Source organism: Quercus robur, chromosome 12, assembly GCF_932294415.1.
Source record: "Quercus robur chromosome 12, dhQueRobu3.1, whole genome shotgun sequence".
Taxonomy (NCBI): Eukaryota; Viridiplantae; Streptophyta; class Magnoliopsida; order Fagales; family Fagaceae; genus Quercus; species Quercus robur.
In genome coordinates, this window is record NC_065545.1 from 29,119,237 (window position 1) to 29,139,486 (window position 20,250).

Below are 20,250 nucleotides of genomic sequence, written 5' to 3' on the forward strand. Positions count from 1 at the left end.
AAAGGTATCTTACGCCCAAGCTAGCGCAACCCCAGCATCGTCCCAGATGCTGGAAGATTGGGAGTCAGCCATCTTTTTTTGCTTATCCCTAGTTTGTTGCCTTTTATTCCATTGAGGAGTAATCTCCTCAACCGAAGTGGCCGGGGAAGCAGTCCTCACCGTCTTGGTGCCAGGAGCAGACGAAGTCACTGTAGTGACGAGGGTTCCCTTCTCCATCACTCATATAGTCTTGGCCCCAAGATTAGATAAGGGCTCGTTCTTCTTAGCCCACATCCAGGCGTACATTCCTTGGTTAAATTTGGTCGTCACTCCTACAAGAGGAAAACACTTGTAAAAAATTAAAAAAAATAATAAAAAAAAAGGGTGCAAGAGAATCAACATGAACGAGCCTAACACTTACTCTCTTTTTTCCTTAATCTCAATATTTCACAGGACGAAGGCAGACGGTTCTAGACCAAGGCAATAAAAGTCAAGAGTTCGCGGATCCACTAGGTTGTTGAAATCCTCGATCGTCCTCACATACTCAATGGCATTCTCAACGCGTCCTTTGTACCTGCTTTTAAGCTTAAGCTGTCTCTTAACTGCACAAGACAATGGGCAAAGGAGTTAGTGACGATAAAATAAACACGATGAAAATTAAGGGACGAGGAGAAATAATGACGCACTTAAATTTGGGGTACTCCACCGACGGAGAAACCTTGGGAGATCACCCCAAACCTCATTAGAGGGAGTCTCCTAGTCATCGACACCAAAAAAAAAAAAAACTGGGACTTCTAGTATCTAAAGGACAAAGGCAGGTCCCGGACGATCCTAGTCCTCCTCTCCTAAGGAACCTACTCATAATACCCATGCTCCTTAGAGTCCTTTAAGTGGTATAGGTAGACGAGCTCATCCACTCTAATCATGTCTCTATCCGTAATAGCCAGCCATATCCCCATACAACTAACCACTATCCTCCATGAATTAGGCATAAGTTGCCCAGGAGCAATACCAAAATGGCCTAACAGCTCCATAATAAATGGGTGGACAGGGAATCTAAGCCCACACAGGAAGGCAGCCTCGTAGAAGCATACCTCCCCAGGGAAGAAGTGGCAAGCCCATTCCTCCTCACTAGGTAGACGAACCCTAACCCTATCTGGGAACTAGAATCTATCCTTAATCCTAGAAAGTGTCTCGCCGTCCAAACCGCACACCTCCTCAAGGGCATAGAAAGCACTAATCTCTCAAGGGACAGAGATAGCGGTATCCCCCTCCACGGGTTTGTCATTGGACGATAACCCAGTCTCTAACTCACTTGACCTCACCTCTGACATTACTCCCTGCTCCCTTACTAAACCCTCAAACCAATTAATTGATTGACGGAGCAATGGTAGCAAATCACCCAATGCAATGCTCAAACTACTACCCTCTAATACAAAACTCTCAAGGTACGGGAAAGCACCTAAAGATCCCCTTAAACGTTCGAAAAGGAAAGAGACAGAGGGATAAAGGGCCCTAACCTCAGAGCTACTAAGCATAGAACTCAAAAAGGGAAAGGCAAAATCCTAGAAAGACCTAAAAAAAAAAAAAAAAAGAAGAGAGAAAAGGAAAAATCAGAAATTTCTACAAAGTTATCTACTTGAGAAAAGAAAGGAAGAGGGAGGAAGGAACCGTACCTCAAAAGCGCAAGCAAAACGCAGGGATTTCGAAAGCACAAGCAGTAATAGTAGCTCGGAAGCACAAGAACAGCAATGGCAACTCGGAAAGCACAAAGCAAAAGGGAAAGTGAAAAGTAAGGAAGAAAGAGGAGGAAGGAAGTTTAAAAAGCTAGACACAGAAAACTAGAAAAAAAAAAAAAAAAAAAAGGGAAAACCGAGAGTCACACGGAGTGGAGCATTAAAATCACCCCTCAGGTTACGCCACGTGGCCACAACACACCCAGAACCGCTACTGCGCATTGAATACAAAGGGAAATCCCAAGAGACATGAAAAAATAAATAAAAAACAAAAAACAAAAACAAAAACAAAAACCTTTTGCCTCTCAGTGATCATCACCACACGGATGACCACAGAGCTTGAGGGGCAGCTAATAGGACCGACGATCTCTCTCTCATAGACGAGAAAACCAAAATCTCCGTCAATATATCCACGTCACTGACGAAGGTAGGGAAGCTATTTAATGTAGTCAATGATGCCTCGGACGGTTACAAAACCAGCTGTATAGACCATTGGAAGCCCATCAAAGCCCACATCACTTAGCATGAAGCGTTACCAAGAGAGGCATTAAAACCATAATAACAGCCACAACAGCTAGGAGCTGTGGAAACATATATAAAGCCCTCACAACACCAACACAAGGTACATAGACACACTAAAAAGCACTCATAGTTACTCTGATATTCTGTGTTATTCTCTAAAGGTTTCCTTATACTGACTTTGGCATTGGAGACGCTGTGGCAGGCTCCACACCGGTGACCACCTTGAAGGAGCCATCTTACCATATTTGCAGAAACACAGACTAGAACTCAACTCCATCTGGACGCATTTGCAAAAACTGACGATTTGCACTTCATCGATACTTACAAATTGATGTGGCAACTTAAGTGTCTTATGTCATTTTTAATTGATTTTTCTTTATTCTTATGGAAAATATATATATATATATTGGCTTCAGCCCCACCCTCTCTTCCCCATTGTCCTATGTAAGTATTTCCTTTTCACTTCACCTTTTTCCAGCTTTTCGATCAAGTTGCCAGAATACCTCAAAGCCAACAAAATATGCTGGGAAAACTCAACAAAAATCAAGAGCTGAGAGAAGTCTAAGGGTCGGTGCAAGCAACCCAACAAAGAAGATTTTGAGTGCAACAAATGTGACAGGCAACAAAGATTCTCACAGTAACTGCCACTGGTTCAAGGCGGAGAAAGAAAAAGGATCAATATTTCTTTCATTTTTTTTCTTAGATAATAAAACCTGTATATAATACTTAAAATTCTTCAAATATTTGAATATTTCTAACTTTCATGCCTTAATTTTTTAACTTTCAAATACCACACCTAAGTTTTTGTTTGAATCCTTATAACTTATTAGTATCTGAAACAATTGTAATCCATTGCTATGTAGTCGATTCAAATAGGATCTAGATTTGGAGGTATATGGAGTTGCTCTTTCGTCTGTTTCCATAGGGCTTCATATGCATTGTGGAAATTTTGAATTAGGTTTGAAAAGAAGATCAAAATTATATTTAGATTTGAAACCCTAGTGAAATTGAAACAAAAGGGGGAACTTTAGAAAATATTTTGAAATTGAATAAAGTTATTCATCGTTGATTCTGACTCATAAGAGACGTTGATATTGTGCAAATGAGTCAGTTGAATTAGAGTTTGATATTGGGTATTTTCTAGGAGATGGCAGATGAAGAACATGAGAGAGAAAGGCTGAAGGGAGAAATATGCAGTTTTTAATTTTTTTTTAATTATTAAGTTTTTACCAAAATGATAAGGACGCCTGGACGTGTAAAACTATTTTTAAATCACTTACGTGGCATAATAAGTTTGTAAAACTTATATATACTAATATTTTTAGTAATTTCTAATAATTTTTGTAATTTTTTAAATTAAAAAATGACATATCATTAAAAAAAAATGACAAGTCATTACTCAGTTAGTCACATAAGTAATATTATTAATTGTAGTTAACAGAAGGATTAACATTGTTCATTTTTAAAACTTGAGGGACCAATAGTACACACTTGAAATTTAAGAGACCAATTGTACTCACAGGGTAAATCTCAGGGACCAATAATGTAATTTCGCCTAAATACAACTATCAAAATCTTTAAAAACAAATTTAGCATTGTAAAATAAGTAATTAATTTTTTTCTGCCTACACATTAATTGTAAACACACATACAGATACAGGGGTGTCTCCGACGTGTTTGGTTGGGGATTTGTTGTGAAACATGTATTTCCTTTTCTTTTCTTTTTTGAATCAAACTTGTTTTATGTACCATCATTTTATTCAAATAGATGAAAGTGTACTTACCAAACGAATACAACAGAGTAAACTGGAATTTCCAATCGGTTGTACTAAAAAATTTTGGCAAGTGATTTTAGGACGTGCTACAAAAATTTGGCTGAGTAATTTTAAGACCACAAATTACTTAAAAACTTTTTACTACATTTATGACGTGATAGATTGTGAGTGGTTGTCTATCACTTATATATGAATTCACTATTATTTTTTACCACTCTGCCATATCACATTTGTGACAAAAAAGTGTAATAATTTGTGACAGATTTTTTTGAAATGATTGGCTTCAACCTAAGATATTTTTTGGCTTGGATAAGGGAGTGTATCTCAACATATTATTTTTCTGTGATTGTAAATGGTGGCAAAACAGGCTGATTTAACCTTTCTAGAGGGCTTGGGCGAGGGGACCCCCTTGTCCCCTAACCTCTACAAACTTCGTAGGAGTTCTATGGAAGCTTATTGAAAAAGAGCATGTGGATAGAAGATGCAGTGGGATCAATATAATCATCGGTGGACCTAAAGAACTCTCATGTGATGTATGCAAACGACATTATGATGTTCTCTAAAGAAAATAAAAGAGAAGCAAGTGTCCTCAATGAATGTTTGGAGAAATATTGCAGTTGGCCAAGGCAAATAACAAATAAAAGAATATATTTAGGCGAAAGCTATTGAGAATTAAAGGGGAAATTACATTTTACCACCCTAAACTATACACCAAATTACACTTTGCACCATAAACTATTCAAATGCACACTTTGCACCCTAAACTATGACTATTGTTACACTTTGCACCCCGATGTTAGTTTTACTATTAAGTTAGACATAAATTAACAGTACATGACTTGCACATGATTTTTTCTTAGGTAGCAAACCATTCAAAGACTAAAACACCCTTCTCACAGACAAGTAAAAACAAAAGCTAATATTTCTTCAAATCTTAATTACTCTGTGCGTAGCTTATAGCTGATGCAGCCTCATCTAATATTTTTTTCAACTCTTAATTATTCTCTGCGTAGCTCATGGCTGATGCAGCCTCATGGTGTTGTCCACTTGTTTTGGTAGCTCTCTTATATTGCTAACCTCTTTTAGGGAGACTGACCACACTACTTTTGAAGCTGTAAAGAGCAATAATAACTAGCAGCTCTTGGTCTTGGACCAATTATGTGAAGAAATTTATGTGGTTAGAGAAGGTGAAACGCTGCACAAAATCAATGATAAGAACAGTGACCATTATATAGTTGAGCGCAACTCTCATATTCATGACCCAAATGATTTTTTTTTCCTGGACTTCTTATTAAAATTATTCATGACCCAGATGATTTTTTTTCCCTGGACTTGTTATTAAAATTATTCATGACCCAGATGATTTTAATAACAAGTCTAGGAAAAAAAAATCATCTGGGTCATGAATATGAGGGTTGCGCTCAACTATATAATGGTCACTGTTCTTATCATTGATTTTGTGCAGCGTTTCACGGTCTCCAACCACATAAATTTCTTCACATAATCGGTCCAAGACCAAGAGCTGCTAGTTATTATTGCTCTTTACAGCTTCAAAAGTAGTGTGGTCAGTCTCCCTAAAAGAGCTTAGCAATATAAGAGCTACCAAAACAAGTGCACAACACCATGAGGTTGCATCAGCTATGAGCTACGCACAGAATAATTAAGAGTTGAAAAAAATATTAGATGAGGCTGCATCAGCTATAAGCTACGCACAGAATAATTAAGAGCACAGAATAATTAAGAGTTGAAAAAAATATTAGATGAGGCTACATCATCTATAAGCTACGCACAGAGTAATTAAGAGTTGAAGAAATATTAGCTTTTGTTTTTACTTGTTTGTGAAAAGGGTGTTTTAGTCTTTGAATGGTTTGCTATCTAAGCAAAAATCATGTGCAAGTAATGTGCTGTTAATTTATGTCTAACTTAACAGTAAAACTAACATTGGGGTGCAAAGTGTAACAAGAGTCATAACTTAGGGTGTAAAGTGTGCATTTGAATAGTTTAGGGTGTAAAGTGTAATCTGGTGTATAGTTTAAGGTAGTAAAGTGTAATTTCCCCAGAATTAAAATAAGTTAGTCTCAAGGAGGGAATTAAAATAAGTTCATCAGGTGAAAGCTATTGAGAATTATGCAATGTATTTAGGCGACCCTTTTTTCACCTCAAGAAACAAAATCTGGGACTTCAAGTTCCTCTAAGACAAGTTGGAAGCAAGATTAAAGGGATGGAGGAGTAAATGTTTGTCATGGGCTGGTAGAAGTGCCTTGATAAAAAGTTAAAAACTGTGCAGGCATTGCCAACATACTCCTTATCAACGAATGAAGCTTCTATCAGGGTCTGTGAAAAGCTTGATGCTACGACAATGAGATTTTGGTGGAATTGATGCAGGACAAAATCTGTAATTTAATTTTCGTTGTTAATTAATTTTGATATTTTTATGTAATTTTCAGAATTTTAAGTTTAAGGTTATTATTTCCTTATTTCTAGGTCCTTTTAATACTTTAAAAAAAAAAAAGACAAATTAGAGTACTATTATGATAGGATATCAATTAGGATATGTTTTAGAATATATTTTCAATTAGCCTCCAAGCCTGTAAACAAATTTTCAATTCATATTCATATTTTAAAAATTACAGAATTTTGTCTCTATTTTATGGTGGATGAATGTCCTGAGAATGAAGTAAGGTGGGTGCTAATCGGTTTAGAAGAGATTCAGCAGAGTGGCTAAGTTCAAAAATGAGGAAAGCAGATTCAAAATAGATCAATTAATAAAAAATAAATAAATAAATAAAAAAGAAGCATGTTTTCTAGTGGGCCATGGGCTTTCTGAATGCAACCCTATACATTTTGGGGCCTAAAGCAAAGATTAAAATGAGGTTTTTTTATATTTAAATATTTTAAGTATTTCTTAAAATATTACTTAAATTCTTCTCAAAAAAAAAAAGTTTTACTTAAATAACTTTTTAATTAAAATCTATTCTTCTCGCCATTTTAGATGCAAAATTACATATTAAATTTTTGTATTCAAGCTCTTCTAACATTTCTTTTTTAATAAATAATATGGTTAATCCACTTCATCTCTCTTGTGACATTGTCATTCTTAAATATGATTTTATTAATTTTAATTAAAAAAAAATTTTACCAAAGCAACTGTAACATGTATTGTTTATAAAATTCTATAAGCTATACGTAAACATGCTTTAAAAAAAAAAAAAAAAAAAAATAGAAGCCTTACCTTTTATTATAAATTAGTACATCAATTGGGCTATTTTCTTTTGTTTGTAGAACTTATCTTTTATAACTTTTAACTTTAAAAATAAATCTAAACCGTACCAAAAAAAAAAAAGAAAAACACTCTATCCATAAAATTATAATAACTAGAGAAAAACTTCAAGTATAGATGTGGGGCCTGAAATTTGGAATCCCGGCCCACTTCACATTAATGGCCCAAAGCCCAAGCCGAGGAGCCCTACTGCCAAGGAGGTATGAGGAGAACCCCTTGATGGCCCAATAATACAGCCGAGGACAACCTCACGCTCAACGCCTCACAAAACGCCTGAAAAAAAGAACAAACTCAGTACAAGAACAGTACAAGCTAGAAAGCTACCAACACCATAACGTGGAGCCCAGCACCTGACAAACCCATACCCCATACCATTTTATCCAGCTTTTCCCAACCACTCTGACGTGAAGACTAATAGGACGAGTAACTACCCCAAACAAGGAGAAATTGACACCTAGATGAAGAAGGGAAATCAAATACTAGTATAAAAGGAGAAAAAGGGGGGGGGGGGGGGGGGGACAAAGGGAGGCCCCGGAAAAAGAAGGAAGAAAAAGGAGGAATGGTGAGAATGTAATGCTCCTCGGACTAATTCCGAGGAGTCAAACCTTTCAAACTACATTGATGCAAGGCTCAGCTATGCAGTCCAAACTCATCTTTGTATGATCGCTCACGAAACCGGGACCAGACCGAAACCCAGTGCCCAAAGGCAGGCCTTTCCAAATCCACTCTCTACAAATCATATTGTTCGGGCCCTTTACACACGAGCCCAACGTCATCATTGTGTCGTTAAAAATCGTGTCCCTACAATAGAATAATAGAACCTGATTCATAAAATGTACAATTATAGCTCCACTTAACCATGAAATTATGTATTTATTAAATCACTCAATAAATTGGATTAAATAATACAATACAACAAAAAAAAATTAAATACTAGAAAATTATAATGAAATTATATTTTCATAAGTTAATTTTGATTATAAATTAATTTAGTAGTAATTAATTATATATATTTGACATTTTATTTTTCACAAAACTTAATTTATTATTTAAAAAATTAAAAGGACAAAAAATTTTGCTTGAACCAAAAAAAGAAAAAAGAAAAATGATTTTAATATGGTGAAACATGTGGTATGTGGAGAGGATTGTGGACCAAATAAAAGAGGTCCACTACTCATCTTCATGGATAAGAAGACTAAAGTAGTAAAGCTTGGGCAGACTAGAAATTCTCACTCATCAGTACTAAAGAAACAAACAAAGACAATCTAAACTCTAAAGCAATGGAGTGGCAAATCAACGCAAGACTACTAAATCAAATTCAGTAACAGCAAATACAAAAGAATATATATATATATATATATATATATATATATTAAGAAAATAATTTTTTTTTTTCACAGATGTGTACCAAAAAAAATGAGGTTTTAGTGTTTTTTTTTTTTTTTTTGGGTGGGGGGGGAGGTATATATATGTCAAAAGAGAATTAATTTTTCTTTCTTTATATATATATATATATATATATTTATATATTTTGGCTCTAATTGGAGGTTTGATTTATTCATTTTATGGATAAATAAATAAATATATATTTTTTGGGAGAGGGTGGAGGAAATCAAAGAACTAACTTAATTGTTTAATCACTCTCAAAAAAAAAAAAAAAAACTTAATTGTTTAAAGTTTGGGAGCTTTAGGCAGTTTTCTAACTCTCCTAAAGGCAAGAGCCGCCCGTAAGGCTTTCAATTGATATGTGGAACAGTAGAAGGATCCTTGGGTCCCATGGCCTAATGGATACAAAACAAAGTTTAAACATACCTCCATAATATGCAATCCCATGATGGTATCAAGCCTCTTTTTTTCAAGATTGTAAACATTGAGAGATTGGTGGAGCTATTTGATGCTAAATCTGTGGAAGCTATTAAGAAGAAGATTGTCATCCCTTCCTCACCAAGACAAGATTGACTGATATAAATTAGGGACCCAAAGGAAAGTTTTGTTTTATATCAGCAAATGTGACAAGTCAAGACCATAGGGTAAATCATAAATGTAAGCACGGGTTAATTGGAAAAGTCTATGGAAATCCCAACAGGCATCCTACCCCCAAAACAGAACATAGCTCTGAGATTGCAATTGCTGGTAATTTCCCCTTACTTTGTGTGGAATAAGTAGAACATAACATTCATTTATTCTTCAAATGCCACATTGCCAGGGATATTTGGTTTGGAAGCTTATGGGGCTTTGAGATCTGAGATTCTCCCTATAAGATATTGTGAAGTTATTGCTGGACCCCCTTAGTCTTTCCAAATTTGGATTCTCCTACAAATTCTTTACAAGAACAATGTACTGCTCAAATTGCTTTCACACTTGAAGTAATCTGGAATCTCAGAAATCAAGTAAAGCACAATGATTCACAGATCAACATATGACCACTATCAATTCAATGGAACACAAGGTAATTGTCTCTTGTGGTGTGTTTTTGTATTAGAACCCTTTTCTCTCTCCCTTATGCGTGTGTGTGTTTGTTTCTAAAAAAAAGGAATGAGTAATTGTCCCACATTGCTTAAGAGAGTGTGTTGTGTGTAATATAATTTGTCTCACCCTTCCTTAAAAGTTACCATGACTTTTGAGTAGAGTTGTGGTGTGTCATTATGTTAAAACTCTTTTCCCTCTCCCTTGTGTGTTTTTGTTTCTAAAAAAAAATAAATAAAGAATTTATGAGTCTTATCAAATAAACCTGGTATCATTACTGATAAAAGGGTCTAAATGGACACGTGCCCCTTAGAGCATCTTCAACAACTTATCTAAATTTTTGTACTGTTTGGACAATGAACAGTGATATTTAGCTTTTACCTACCTACTTTTATCAAATACACTTTCCAATAGATTCTCTATCCTTTTCTCCATCTCATTTAAATATTATTTCTTCATTCATTATTTATTCTATTTTTAACAATTACACATCTTCCAACATTTTTTTATTCAATAGCTGATTATTATAATAGAAAAAAACATTTGAAGTGTAAACAGTAAATGCTATAGTGTTCTCTACTTGTAGAGAAGAACTGTAACAATTCTAATCTAAAAAATGGAAATGGAGAAGCTGTTGGAGTGGGTTTTGGAGTGTTTTCTCTCTAAAATTGGCTTTAAAGAAGCCATTGAAGATGCTCTTAGGGGTCTAAATCAAGATTTTTCAATTGGTTTAAGCAATGGCAGAGCAAAATTTTCATACACATGCGCACACTCGAATATAGTATTTGAGATCAATATGAAATATATAAAGTCGTTCAAATGTATATTAAGTGAAAATTTAATGTAATAATACCGTCAAAAAATAACATATTTGTTATATTTTATTTATGTGTTAATAATTTTTTGATTGAATAAGTTTTTTTTTTCCGATTTTTTTCCAAATTCAAAATACCTCTTATAATTGGGTAAAAAAAGAGAGTAATAGCTAGATAGACAACAAAGATAACTTACATAAATTTATGTTATTAATTATTTGCAAAATTTTATTGTTTATTATATAAATTTTTTTGAATGAAAATAAATTACTATATTAAGAATTTGAGGTCCTACCAGAATAAATTTTCTTACACACATGCACTCGAACCCTCTCGCTCCACCCTTGGTCTCAAGAACATTTAGAACACGTTAGGGTTAAAACAGAATTTGGAAAACATACCGAGTGATTTTATGTAAATGGCTGGAGAACATTTACACTTATACACGTCTGAGGAACCCAACTTCCTATTTTCCCATCTAGACTTTATGAGCCCTTTATTTCCAGCTCAAGGGAAGTCACTTGAAATCAAAATAGCGCTAAAAGCAGCCTACAAAAGAAGGCAATGCCAATACAGGAAATGCACAAAGTTTTCAGCAACTTTGTGTTTGTTATGATTCAAGAACTTGAAGCTAAAAAAATGATCACTTGAAACTGAAAATACAAGACGTTTGTGTCAAACCATTGCACAAAAAGTGGAAATGATTTGATAGTCTTGTTATTCACTTTGAACAAGTGACACCAAAGGTTTATTTGAAAAGAATGCCTTAAGGTTGGCCATCACCAGATCCTGCAATGCTTCAAAGGATTCTAGGGTCACAACAGCACAATGCGGAGACAACACAACATTGTCTAATTTGAATAGCTCTTTCGGCACATCAGGTTCATTCTCAAACACATCAAGACCTGCACCACCAATCTCACCTCGCACCAAAAACTGCACCAGTTCCTTCTCATCGACAAGAGGTCCACGTCCAACGTTAATTATCACTCCTTCCTTTCCCAGTGCTGTCATGACATCCCTGTTGATTATGTGGTGAGTGTCCTCTGTGAGCGCACAACAAACAATTAGGACATCACTATTAGCCGCAAGGTCCCAGACATTTGCATAGTAAGGGAATGGAACGGATGGCTTTTTCTTCCTTGAGTTGTAGGCAATGCTGCAGCCAAAGGCCACGAGCCTTTTGGCAATTTGGGAACCAATATTTCCCAGCCCCACAATCCCAACTCGCTTTCCTCCTAACTGAAACCATAGTGATGTTGAAGAGAATTTAATTACACAAAATTCTTCAAAAAGATGCACAAGTGATCTAATCAAAACAATTATAGAAAAGGCATGTGTTCAACAACAACAAAAAAGTGCAGCATAGGAGCACCTCCAAGGCTCCAACCTTGATATTGTTAATTGGAACAGTGTTCTCCACATATGGAAGATTCAATTAACAACCAGATCTGCAGCTATTCAAAATCCTAATCCACAAAGCAATGGCCACTCATCCATAACTTTCTTTATACATTGTTTTTTTGGGCAAGTACATCCATAACTTCTTTAAATCCTCTTAATGAATTTTGAAGTTCTAAAGGGAGTTACACTTAGTCACATCCTCTCCATTTAAAATAGATTCATTTTATGATTCTAATCATTAGATTTACGAATCTAAAATTTGGATATTATATATATCAAAAAAAAAAAAAAAAGATATTATAAATTTAAAGTGTATCATGTGTCATAAAATCTTCACTGTTCACTTGAAATGGAAGACATGTTCCCTAAATCAGTCCATTTTCCATCCATCAATATTAAATAGTGTGACCTCTCAAACATTGTAGTGTGCATTTGGGTTAGAATTAAAAATTAAAATTATTTCACTATTCAGCTTATTTTTTCTACTATTCATGGGTCCTACTATACTATTTCAATTAACTTTTACCTTTATCTATAATACTTTCAGTAATAATTTTTCAGTTTCAGCAAAATAAGCAGTATCCAAACACACCGATGTGTTTGAATACCCCTTATTTTGCTTTATCCTACAAAATATAACCCTACTAACCCATCAATGGTACGGATTTGGAAACAACACTAGCATACAATGCATCCGTCTCGAAAATAGCATATTTAACTTTTTGCTGAAATTTTTTTTTGGCTAAAAGTGTACTAAAGTATTATTATATTTTGAAAAAGTAGGGAAAAAAAAGTTTTACTGTTTTAAAAAATTGTACATAAAAGTTAAAAAAGAAAAAGTTAACTTATAAGCTAGTCAATGTTAGGTTCCCGGTGGTCACAGACCATCCTGACCTGGAAAAAATAATAATTATTATGTATAAATTTAAAAAAATTTATGATTTTGCTCAACTGTTTGGCTAGAGCCTATAAGCTCTAACTTTTAGTTTTAATATATAGCTTTTTAGAACTCTTTTTTTTCTAGACATGGCAAAATAGGTCAGAATTTTCTGACCCCACCCGACCCAACCCGAAAAATACTTGACCCAAAGCAAAAACGGGTTGACCCGTGACACAACCCATGTTTTTGCAAGTCGAACCGACCCGACCCGACTCGACCCCCGACTCGAGCCCGAATCATTTTTTTAAAACTTTTTTTTTTTGGTAAAAAAATAGTAAAATTAAGATAATATTGGTTTAATTGTTTATTATGAACTTTGTTGAGGTCTAAAAAAAAGGGTCATAGTGAAATAAGCCCAAAAAAGAACAAGTCCAGCCCAAAAGGAAAATTCAAGCTGAGCCCAAAGAAATAGATACGGGAGACCCATGAGGGAATAAAAGAAAGGCCCAGAGGATCCTGAAGCCCAGAAAAAAGAAGCATCCAAAAAAGGAGGATCACGACAAAGTATAAGAAGTAAGGATCCTCAGGAACCATCAATAAGCACGGATCCCTTCAGGCACAAAGAAAAAGGAAGAATGGGACAGATCGATAGAAAGAAGACAGAAGAAGAAAACAAGAAATAAAAGCAAAACGCGAGCGACCTCTCATGGCACAGACAGAAAAGGCCTCGGGGAACCAAGACAGGGAAGAAGAATGATAACAAACGACTTTCAAAAATGGCAGAACAGGATTCCGCCCAAATAGGAAAGAAAAGGAAAAGTGGAAGACGCCAGAAATGGGGATGCCGAGAAGGGCATACCTCAGCACGTCCCAAAGAAGATGGCCAACCGAAAGCTTTCAAAAGAATCAGAACTGAGAGAAGGAAAGAATGAGAAGAAACGGAAAAGGGACTTATCGAGACGATGGGGACATGACATGCTCTGTTTGCAAAAGAGCAAAACAAGGGAACCAATGGTTCCCCGGGAAGCCCAGAAAACTCCATTATAAAAGGAGGGGATGGGTTGTGAAGAAGGAGGCAGCGAAAAAGGGAGAAACATAAGAAAGAAGAAATTCTCTAGAAAAACTATCAGAAAAATCGAGAGTGAAGAGAAAATATTAAGGGAAAAACAAATATTGCTTCCCGGTATCCTGTAAAAGCTACTATTGCACATACTCGGATTCAACGAGAATCAAACTTTGCAAGTTTTAAAGGCTGAAATAGTCATTCAAGACTGCAATTTTTGAGCTTGATTGAACCTTGTATCACGTCCTAGTGAGCTTTCTGTAATCAAACAGATAATGTATTAATGAAACATTGCTTCATATTTCCCAGGATCCCCACAGCACTAATTTTTATCGCTTTGCTAATCCTGTCTCTTTCCTTCTGAATTTACCTTGTTAATTTTTGGCACTCTTCGATATCCTTATTTGTCATTTTCTTTATATTGTCAGGAGTGTTCTCTACATTTCACTTGATTCTTAAACAGCTCGTTAGCTGCGGTGAGTCAAGGCCCGGTCCACCAAATCCTCCTTTTCATTTAGGCCCGGGATCCTTGGGCTTGAGTGTCACGAAAAGGGCACTCTCACAAACTTTAAGGAAATAATTGATACATTTACATAATTGCATGCAAATTAATTAAAAGATAAATGCATGTGGTTGAGCATTCTATAATGAGTAAAGATTTGTAGATATTAAATAGCAAAGTACATGCCAAGATAATCTGTAGAGTTAAAAACATAGATTTAAAATTGTAGACATGTGTGAGAAACATTCACAAGTGTGAAAATAGTAAAGTCAAAGTATCAAATTAGCATAAATTATGAATGTCTGGACCTATTTTTTAACAATTTAGATCCAAAATAAACGATTTTTCAAAATAAATTATGATATTTCCTAGAGTATGTGTTGTTTAACAATGATATGATATTCATAAAAATGACCATGTATAAATAAGTAAGCAATCAAACTTTAATGTATATCTCAAATTGAAATAGAGCATTAATCACAATTAATAATAAATTATAAAATTAATTTCCAAGATTCTAAATTTCTTATATGTTTTTATTCTTTATCATATGAGTTATCCAATAAGTCATTTGTAATTTTGTTTTATGTTTTGGGATGTTGATATTGTGTAGAAATAAAACTTGTGTATTTGTTTTACTTATCTTTGTGTTATTTTGTTTTAGATAGCAATGTTAGGATTTGTATAATTTTAAAATTATTGAATAAGTATTAATAAGTTTAACTGAGTTCTTTCTTGATATAAGTGGTGAATTCAAAATAATGCACTTTATATCAAGTAATTTGTTGCATAACTTTCCAAATGGCAAATACATGTTGTTTTCTTAAAAAAAAAAAAAAAAAAATCATGTGAAAAATATAGGTCAACCCAACCCAACCCGACCCGCAACCCGATTGACTCGAACCCATTTTTAACTTGATTAAAATGACTCGTTTTTGACCCGTGACCCATTTGACCCATAACCCGAACCCGACTCAACCCAACCATTTTGCCATATCTAATTTTTTCACAATTTTTCAAAGTACAAATATACTATAGCACATTTTTTAGGAAAAAAAAAATCAGCAAAAAGCTAAATAAGTTATTCCCAAATTGACACATAATTACACTTTGGACAAAATTTGGCAACAAATTTAATTGTAAACTAAGGCTACAACTCTTCTCAATATTATTTTTATTAGATGTAAATTTTGACAAATCCACCAATGTATTATATTTTCTTCTTACAACCTCATCTTCTATACTTACAAAATTTTAATAAAATGAAAAATCAATAGTTATGTTATCAATTAAATTTTAAAATTTTAAGTTTTTGTAGTCTAAAATTATACATTAAAAATAAGTTTATAAATTGAGTAGTAAATAACATCTGATTGACATGAAATTTGACATGTATTTTAAGAACATGCAATTCAACGATTAAATTTTCAAAATATGTAGCTGAATTAATTTGTTTAGTGAAAGTTGTAACTTTAGACTACAGCTAAGTTTAAGCTTGTAGCCAAACTTTAGTCCATTTAATAATATATTAGGTCCTTAAAAATAAAATAAAAAAGTCCAAGAATTTTTTTGAAAGATATGTAATTTGTACCATTTTAATAATAAGACTATCATGTAACAATTTCAAAATAAGTAAATTTATATAAGGCAATTGTAAGACTATGTATTTACCTTCCTTTTTTTTCTTTTTCTTTTTTTGTCTGAAGTTTTATTTTTATTAGATTTTGTATAATTTAAGTTTCTTAATAACTACCCTGAAAAAAGCTTCTAGAGCCGCCACTAAAGCTAGTCTTAAACATACCTCTCAAACCCTTCAAACTCCTCCTATGTCTTTTTATTAGATATTTGGATGTGAATTTTGAAAATCTAATGCATTTTGTTTATATTTTTAACACAAATATCAAATTTCATTCAAATTAAATGTTATTTACTATTCAATCAATTAATTATTTTTTTTAATGCATAATTCTATACTACAAAAACTTAATATTTAAACATTTGATTAATAATATAATTTTTGATTTTTTGATTTTATTTTAACTTTACAAATATGAATATGGAGGACATAATAAAAACATACCATCTAAAATTTCAAAATTCATATCTAATAAAAATATATAAGAAGAATTTAAATGGTAAAAACTTTTTTATTTGTTTATTTGAGAAACAACAAATTCAAAAACAAACCTTGAAACCGAGTGGATGTTCTCCTTTCACAGGCCATAACCTGCCTCGAACAAAACGGTCAGCGGCCGATATTCGACGCAGAACATCAATCAACAGTGCCACAGCATAGTCAGCTGCGTCCTCAGAGAAGGCAGCACTAGCACCGGTGACCATGATTCCACGACGGCGACACTCGTGAAGGTCAATGTGTTCAACACCAGCGCTGGACCCAACCACGAGTTCCAGGCTAGGGAGGAGACCAAGGGTGTCAGCAGTGAGAGGGATCAAGCCCACGCAGAGTAAGGCACGAGCCGAGTGGGCATGGCGAGACAGGAAGGACTCGGTCGACTCATCAGGCGAGTCATTTGGGTCAAGTAGGTGGAAATGACTCGGTAAGCGGTCTTCGAGGGGAAGGTTGAAGTTTTTGGAACGAAGCACAACAACTAAGGGTAGCTCACCATCCTCCTTTGGTTCTTCTTTGTTTTCCAAGACTTGCGGCTGTTCTTCTTTGGTAGCCATTGATTGATGCAAGGCTTTGCTGCTTTGGGGGGGTCAACTGGATTCTTTAATTTGCAGTGGTTTTAACGATTGTATTTTATTAATGGTGGGCAAGCTTTAAACTGAGTTATTCATCAAATGGAGAAAATGAATTATAAAAATCATTAAATTTGTTTATGATGGTTTATTTAACAAATCAAGCCTTCCTTGAAATATGAATAAAAAATAAAATAAAAAACCAACTTAACCAAAGTCAGGCATAACATAGGTTTTAACTCCACCATTAAACAATATGAATTCAAACAAAATATTGTGTTAGCGAACACGCTCATGAATAAGAGGTTCAATTTATATATATATATATATATATATACTAAAAATTGAATTTATATAAATTTATAGGATATTAAATTTTTATTTGTAAGTTATTAATAATATAAATAGTTAATTTTGTAGTAAAAATTATATATAATTTTTAGCAATACAAAGTTCGTGAAACTATTTTTTATAAAAATAATTACAATTTTTTATAGAAATAATTACAAATCACTTACTTATGGTTAGGGCTAATTTCATTGCCATCAATGCTTTGAAAAATGTTCACTTTTTATCACTTAAGCATAACTCTATTATTTAGTTGTAACCCAGGTCTGTATTACCGTTAAAAAACACAATAAAACATTAAAAAAATCACATATTTAAGAATCAAAATCCCTCCTCTCCTTTTCTTTAGACTATTGTTAGAGACTCGTATTTGATAATTCATGAAACCACAAAAGAAAACATTTTTCTGAACATGTAGTGTGCGTTTAAATACCGCTTATTTTACTGAAAACTAAAAACTGAAAACAATAAAAAAAATGATTTTCGCAACCCCATTCACTCTTTTAACACTGTAGCTTTGCTTACTTGCACTGTTCATGGAACATGAACAGTGCAAGAAGAGCTGGTCCGCAAAAAAAAAAAAAAAAAGGGCAAAAACGCCAAACATGAGGAGCAAAGAGCTATCCAAACGGGGCTTACAATCTACATTCTAAATTTTACAAAAACAAAACTAAAAAGCTCCAAGTTCATCTTCAATTTCTTTGCCTTATAAGGATTTACATACATTAATATTCACCATGCTGTTGAATTTGACCTCTAAAGAGTCTTTAATCTAATAATCTTATATAGATGGAAACCTTCCAATCATACACCCAAATGTGAATATTATTACTTCATTCATGCTGGAAAGGCCACAACAAAGGCTTATTTGAAAAAAATAATACACCAATCATACAAATGGAAACCTTCCAATTATACAACCCTGTGTGCATATTACTACTTCATTCCTGCTGGAAAGGCGACAATAAAGGCTTATTTGAAAAGAAAGCCTTCAAGTTTGCTATAATCACCTCGTTCAAGGCTTCGAAGGATTCTGGAGTTAAAACAGCAAGATGTGGAGACAACACAACATTGTCCAGGGCAAAAAGCTCTTTTGGGACATTAGGCTCGTTCTCAAACACATCAAGACCTGCACCACCAATCTCCCCTTGGACCAAAAATTGCACCAATTCTTTCTCATCTACAAGAGCACCGCGACCAACATTAATTATAACCCCTTCCCTTCCCAATGCTGTCAAAACATCTTTGTTGATTATATGGTGAGTTTCATTCGTCAGCGCACAGCAAACAATAAGAAAATCACTGTTAACAGCAAGGTCATGGACATTGGCATAGTAAGGATATAGTACAGATGGCTTCTTGTTCCTCGAGTTGTATGCAACTGCGCAGCCAAATGCCACAAGCCTTTTTGCAACTTCAGAGCCAATACTTCCCAGCCCCACAATACCAATTCGTTTCCCCCCTAACTGTAGTCATAACCAATTCATATAAGAACCGATTGGATAATATAATGTTTAAGTTTAATCAAGATGCAAGTATAACTAGTGAATACAACCAGATTTGTAGCAACACTATTCTACAGCTCTGTTCCCAGATTCATAACAATTTCATTTCTATGACAATGAATTCAATTCCCAAAACACAGATACTAGTTATGCTCTTTCAAGCTAAATGAATATATTTACAAGGTTAGTAGCTTTGAATTATATACCCTTGCTTCTCTTTTTCAATCTTTCCTAGCTCATCACACTGAAAATCCCAGCTAATCAACCATAATTTATCTAGATCTGTATTTCGTATCTCAGTTGTATGTTATACAAAAGTTCCACACAGTGACACAGAGACATGCCTCAGCTAACCACCTCTCAATCAATAACAAAACCTTAACATTCACTTTATTAAACACCAATCTCCAGATGCTACCTCAGCAACTATGAACATGTATTTTTGTGTCATTCACTATACTTGTCGTTTTTAACCAAAAAAAGCCACCAATCCAGATGTGCTAAAAAATGACAAAACCCATATAAAAATAAATAAAAAATAAAAAAAATAAAAACTAACCTTACGGCCAAGTGGGTACTCTCCCATTTGAGGCCACAAACCAGAGCGAACAAATCGGTCAGCAGAGGAAACTCGGCGCAGAACATCGAGCAAAAGCGCGACGGCGTAATCGGCCACGTTCTCAGAGTAAGCGTCGCCGGAATTGGTGACGGCAATGCCACGACGGTGGCACTCGGCGAGGTCGACGTGATCAAGGCCGGCGCTGGAGCCAACGACAAGTCGCAGAGAAGGGAGGTGGTCGAGGGTGTCGGCGGTGACGGGCGTGGGGCCGACGCAGATGAGAGCGCGTACGGAGGAGGCCTCGGGCGAGGCCAGCGAGTCGAAAAGGCGGAAGTGGGTGATCAAGCGGTCTTGTAGTGGAAGTTTGAATGAAGGGAGGCTGTGTATAAGGACGAGAGGACGGTGGTCTGCGACTTCGTTGTCTTCGGTAGCCATTGATGGAACATGGATGGTTCAGAGAAAATGAGGTTGGGAAGTTTATTAATGCTCCAAAAAAAAAAAATAGTTAGAAGTTTATTAAATGATTTTTTTATGGATAAAAGTTAGATTTTTTTTTTTTTTTGATAAGAGGTAAAAGTTTGAATTGATTTAAAAGGGTTTGTCTGTTCCTTTTTTTTTTTTTTTTTTTTTTTTTTTTTTTTTTTTTTAATTTAAAAATACAAAGTAGAAAGCTTTTATTAATTTTTTTGAAAGGGACTCGGCCATATTTTAGTGGC

The 20,250-nt window shown here is 34.6% G+C and overlaps 2 protein-coding genes across 2 annotated transcripts; both read right to left on the reverse strand.

Moving 5' to 3' along the window:
• Window positions 1-10,889: 10,889 nt before the first annotated feature.
• Window positions 10,890-17,216, reverse strand: LOC126710088 (glyoxylate/hydroxypyruvate reductase HPR3-like). Its single transcript, XM_050410469.1, has 2 exons — window positions 16,610-17,216; window positions 10,890-11,815 (listed from the first exon to the last, which is right to left on the reverse strand). Exons 1-2 carry the CDS (start codon window positions 17,105-17,107, stop codon window positions 11,291-11,293), a joined length of 1,023 nt encoding a protein of 340 aa, XP_050266426.1. The 5' UTR covers window positions 17,108-17,216; the 3' UTR covers window positions 10,890-11,290.
• Window positions 17,217-18,141: 925 nt separating this feature from the next.
• LOC126709323 (glyoxylate/hydroxypyruvate reductase HPR3-like) lies at window positions 18,142-20,040 on the reverse strand. The gene is made up of 2 exons (XM_050409523.1): window positions 19,535-20,040; window positions 18,142-18,936 (listed from the first exon to the last, which is right to left on the reverse strand). The coding sequence occupies exons 1-2, from the start codon at window positions 19,967-19,969 to the stop codon at window positions 18,412-18,414; spliced, it is 960 nt and encodes a 319-aa protein (XP_050265480.1). The 5' UTR covers window positions 19,970-20,040; the 3' UTR covers window positions 18,142-18,411.
• Between the last annotated feature and the right edge of the window lie 210 nt (window positions 20,041-20,250).

Coding starts and splice junctions, on each gene's coding strand:
- LOC126710088 (XM_050410469.1), bottom strand. CDS start 17,107: ATGGCTACCAAAGAAGAACAGCCGCAAGTCTTGGAAAACAAAGAAGAA. Junction 11,816..16,609: donor AACATCCACTCGGTTTCAAG/GTTTGTTTTTGA, acceptor CTATGGTTTCAG/TTAGGAGGAAAGCGAGTTGG.
- LOC126709323 (XM_050409523.1), bottom strand. CDS start 19,969: ATGGCTACCGAAGACAACGAAGTCGCAGACCACCGTCCTCTCGTCCTT. Junction 18,937..19,534: donor AGTACCCACTTGGCCGTAAG/GTTAGTTTTTAT, acceptor TTATGACTACAG/TTAGGGGGGAAACGAATTGG.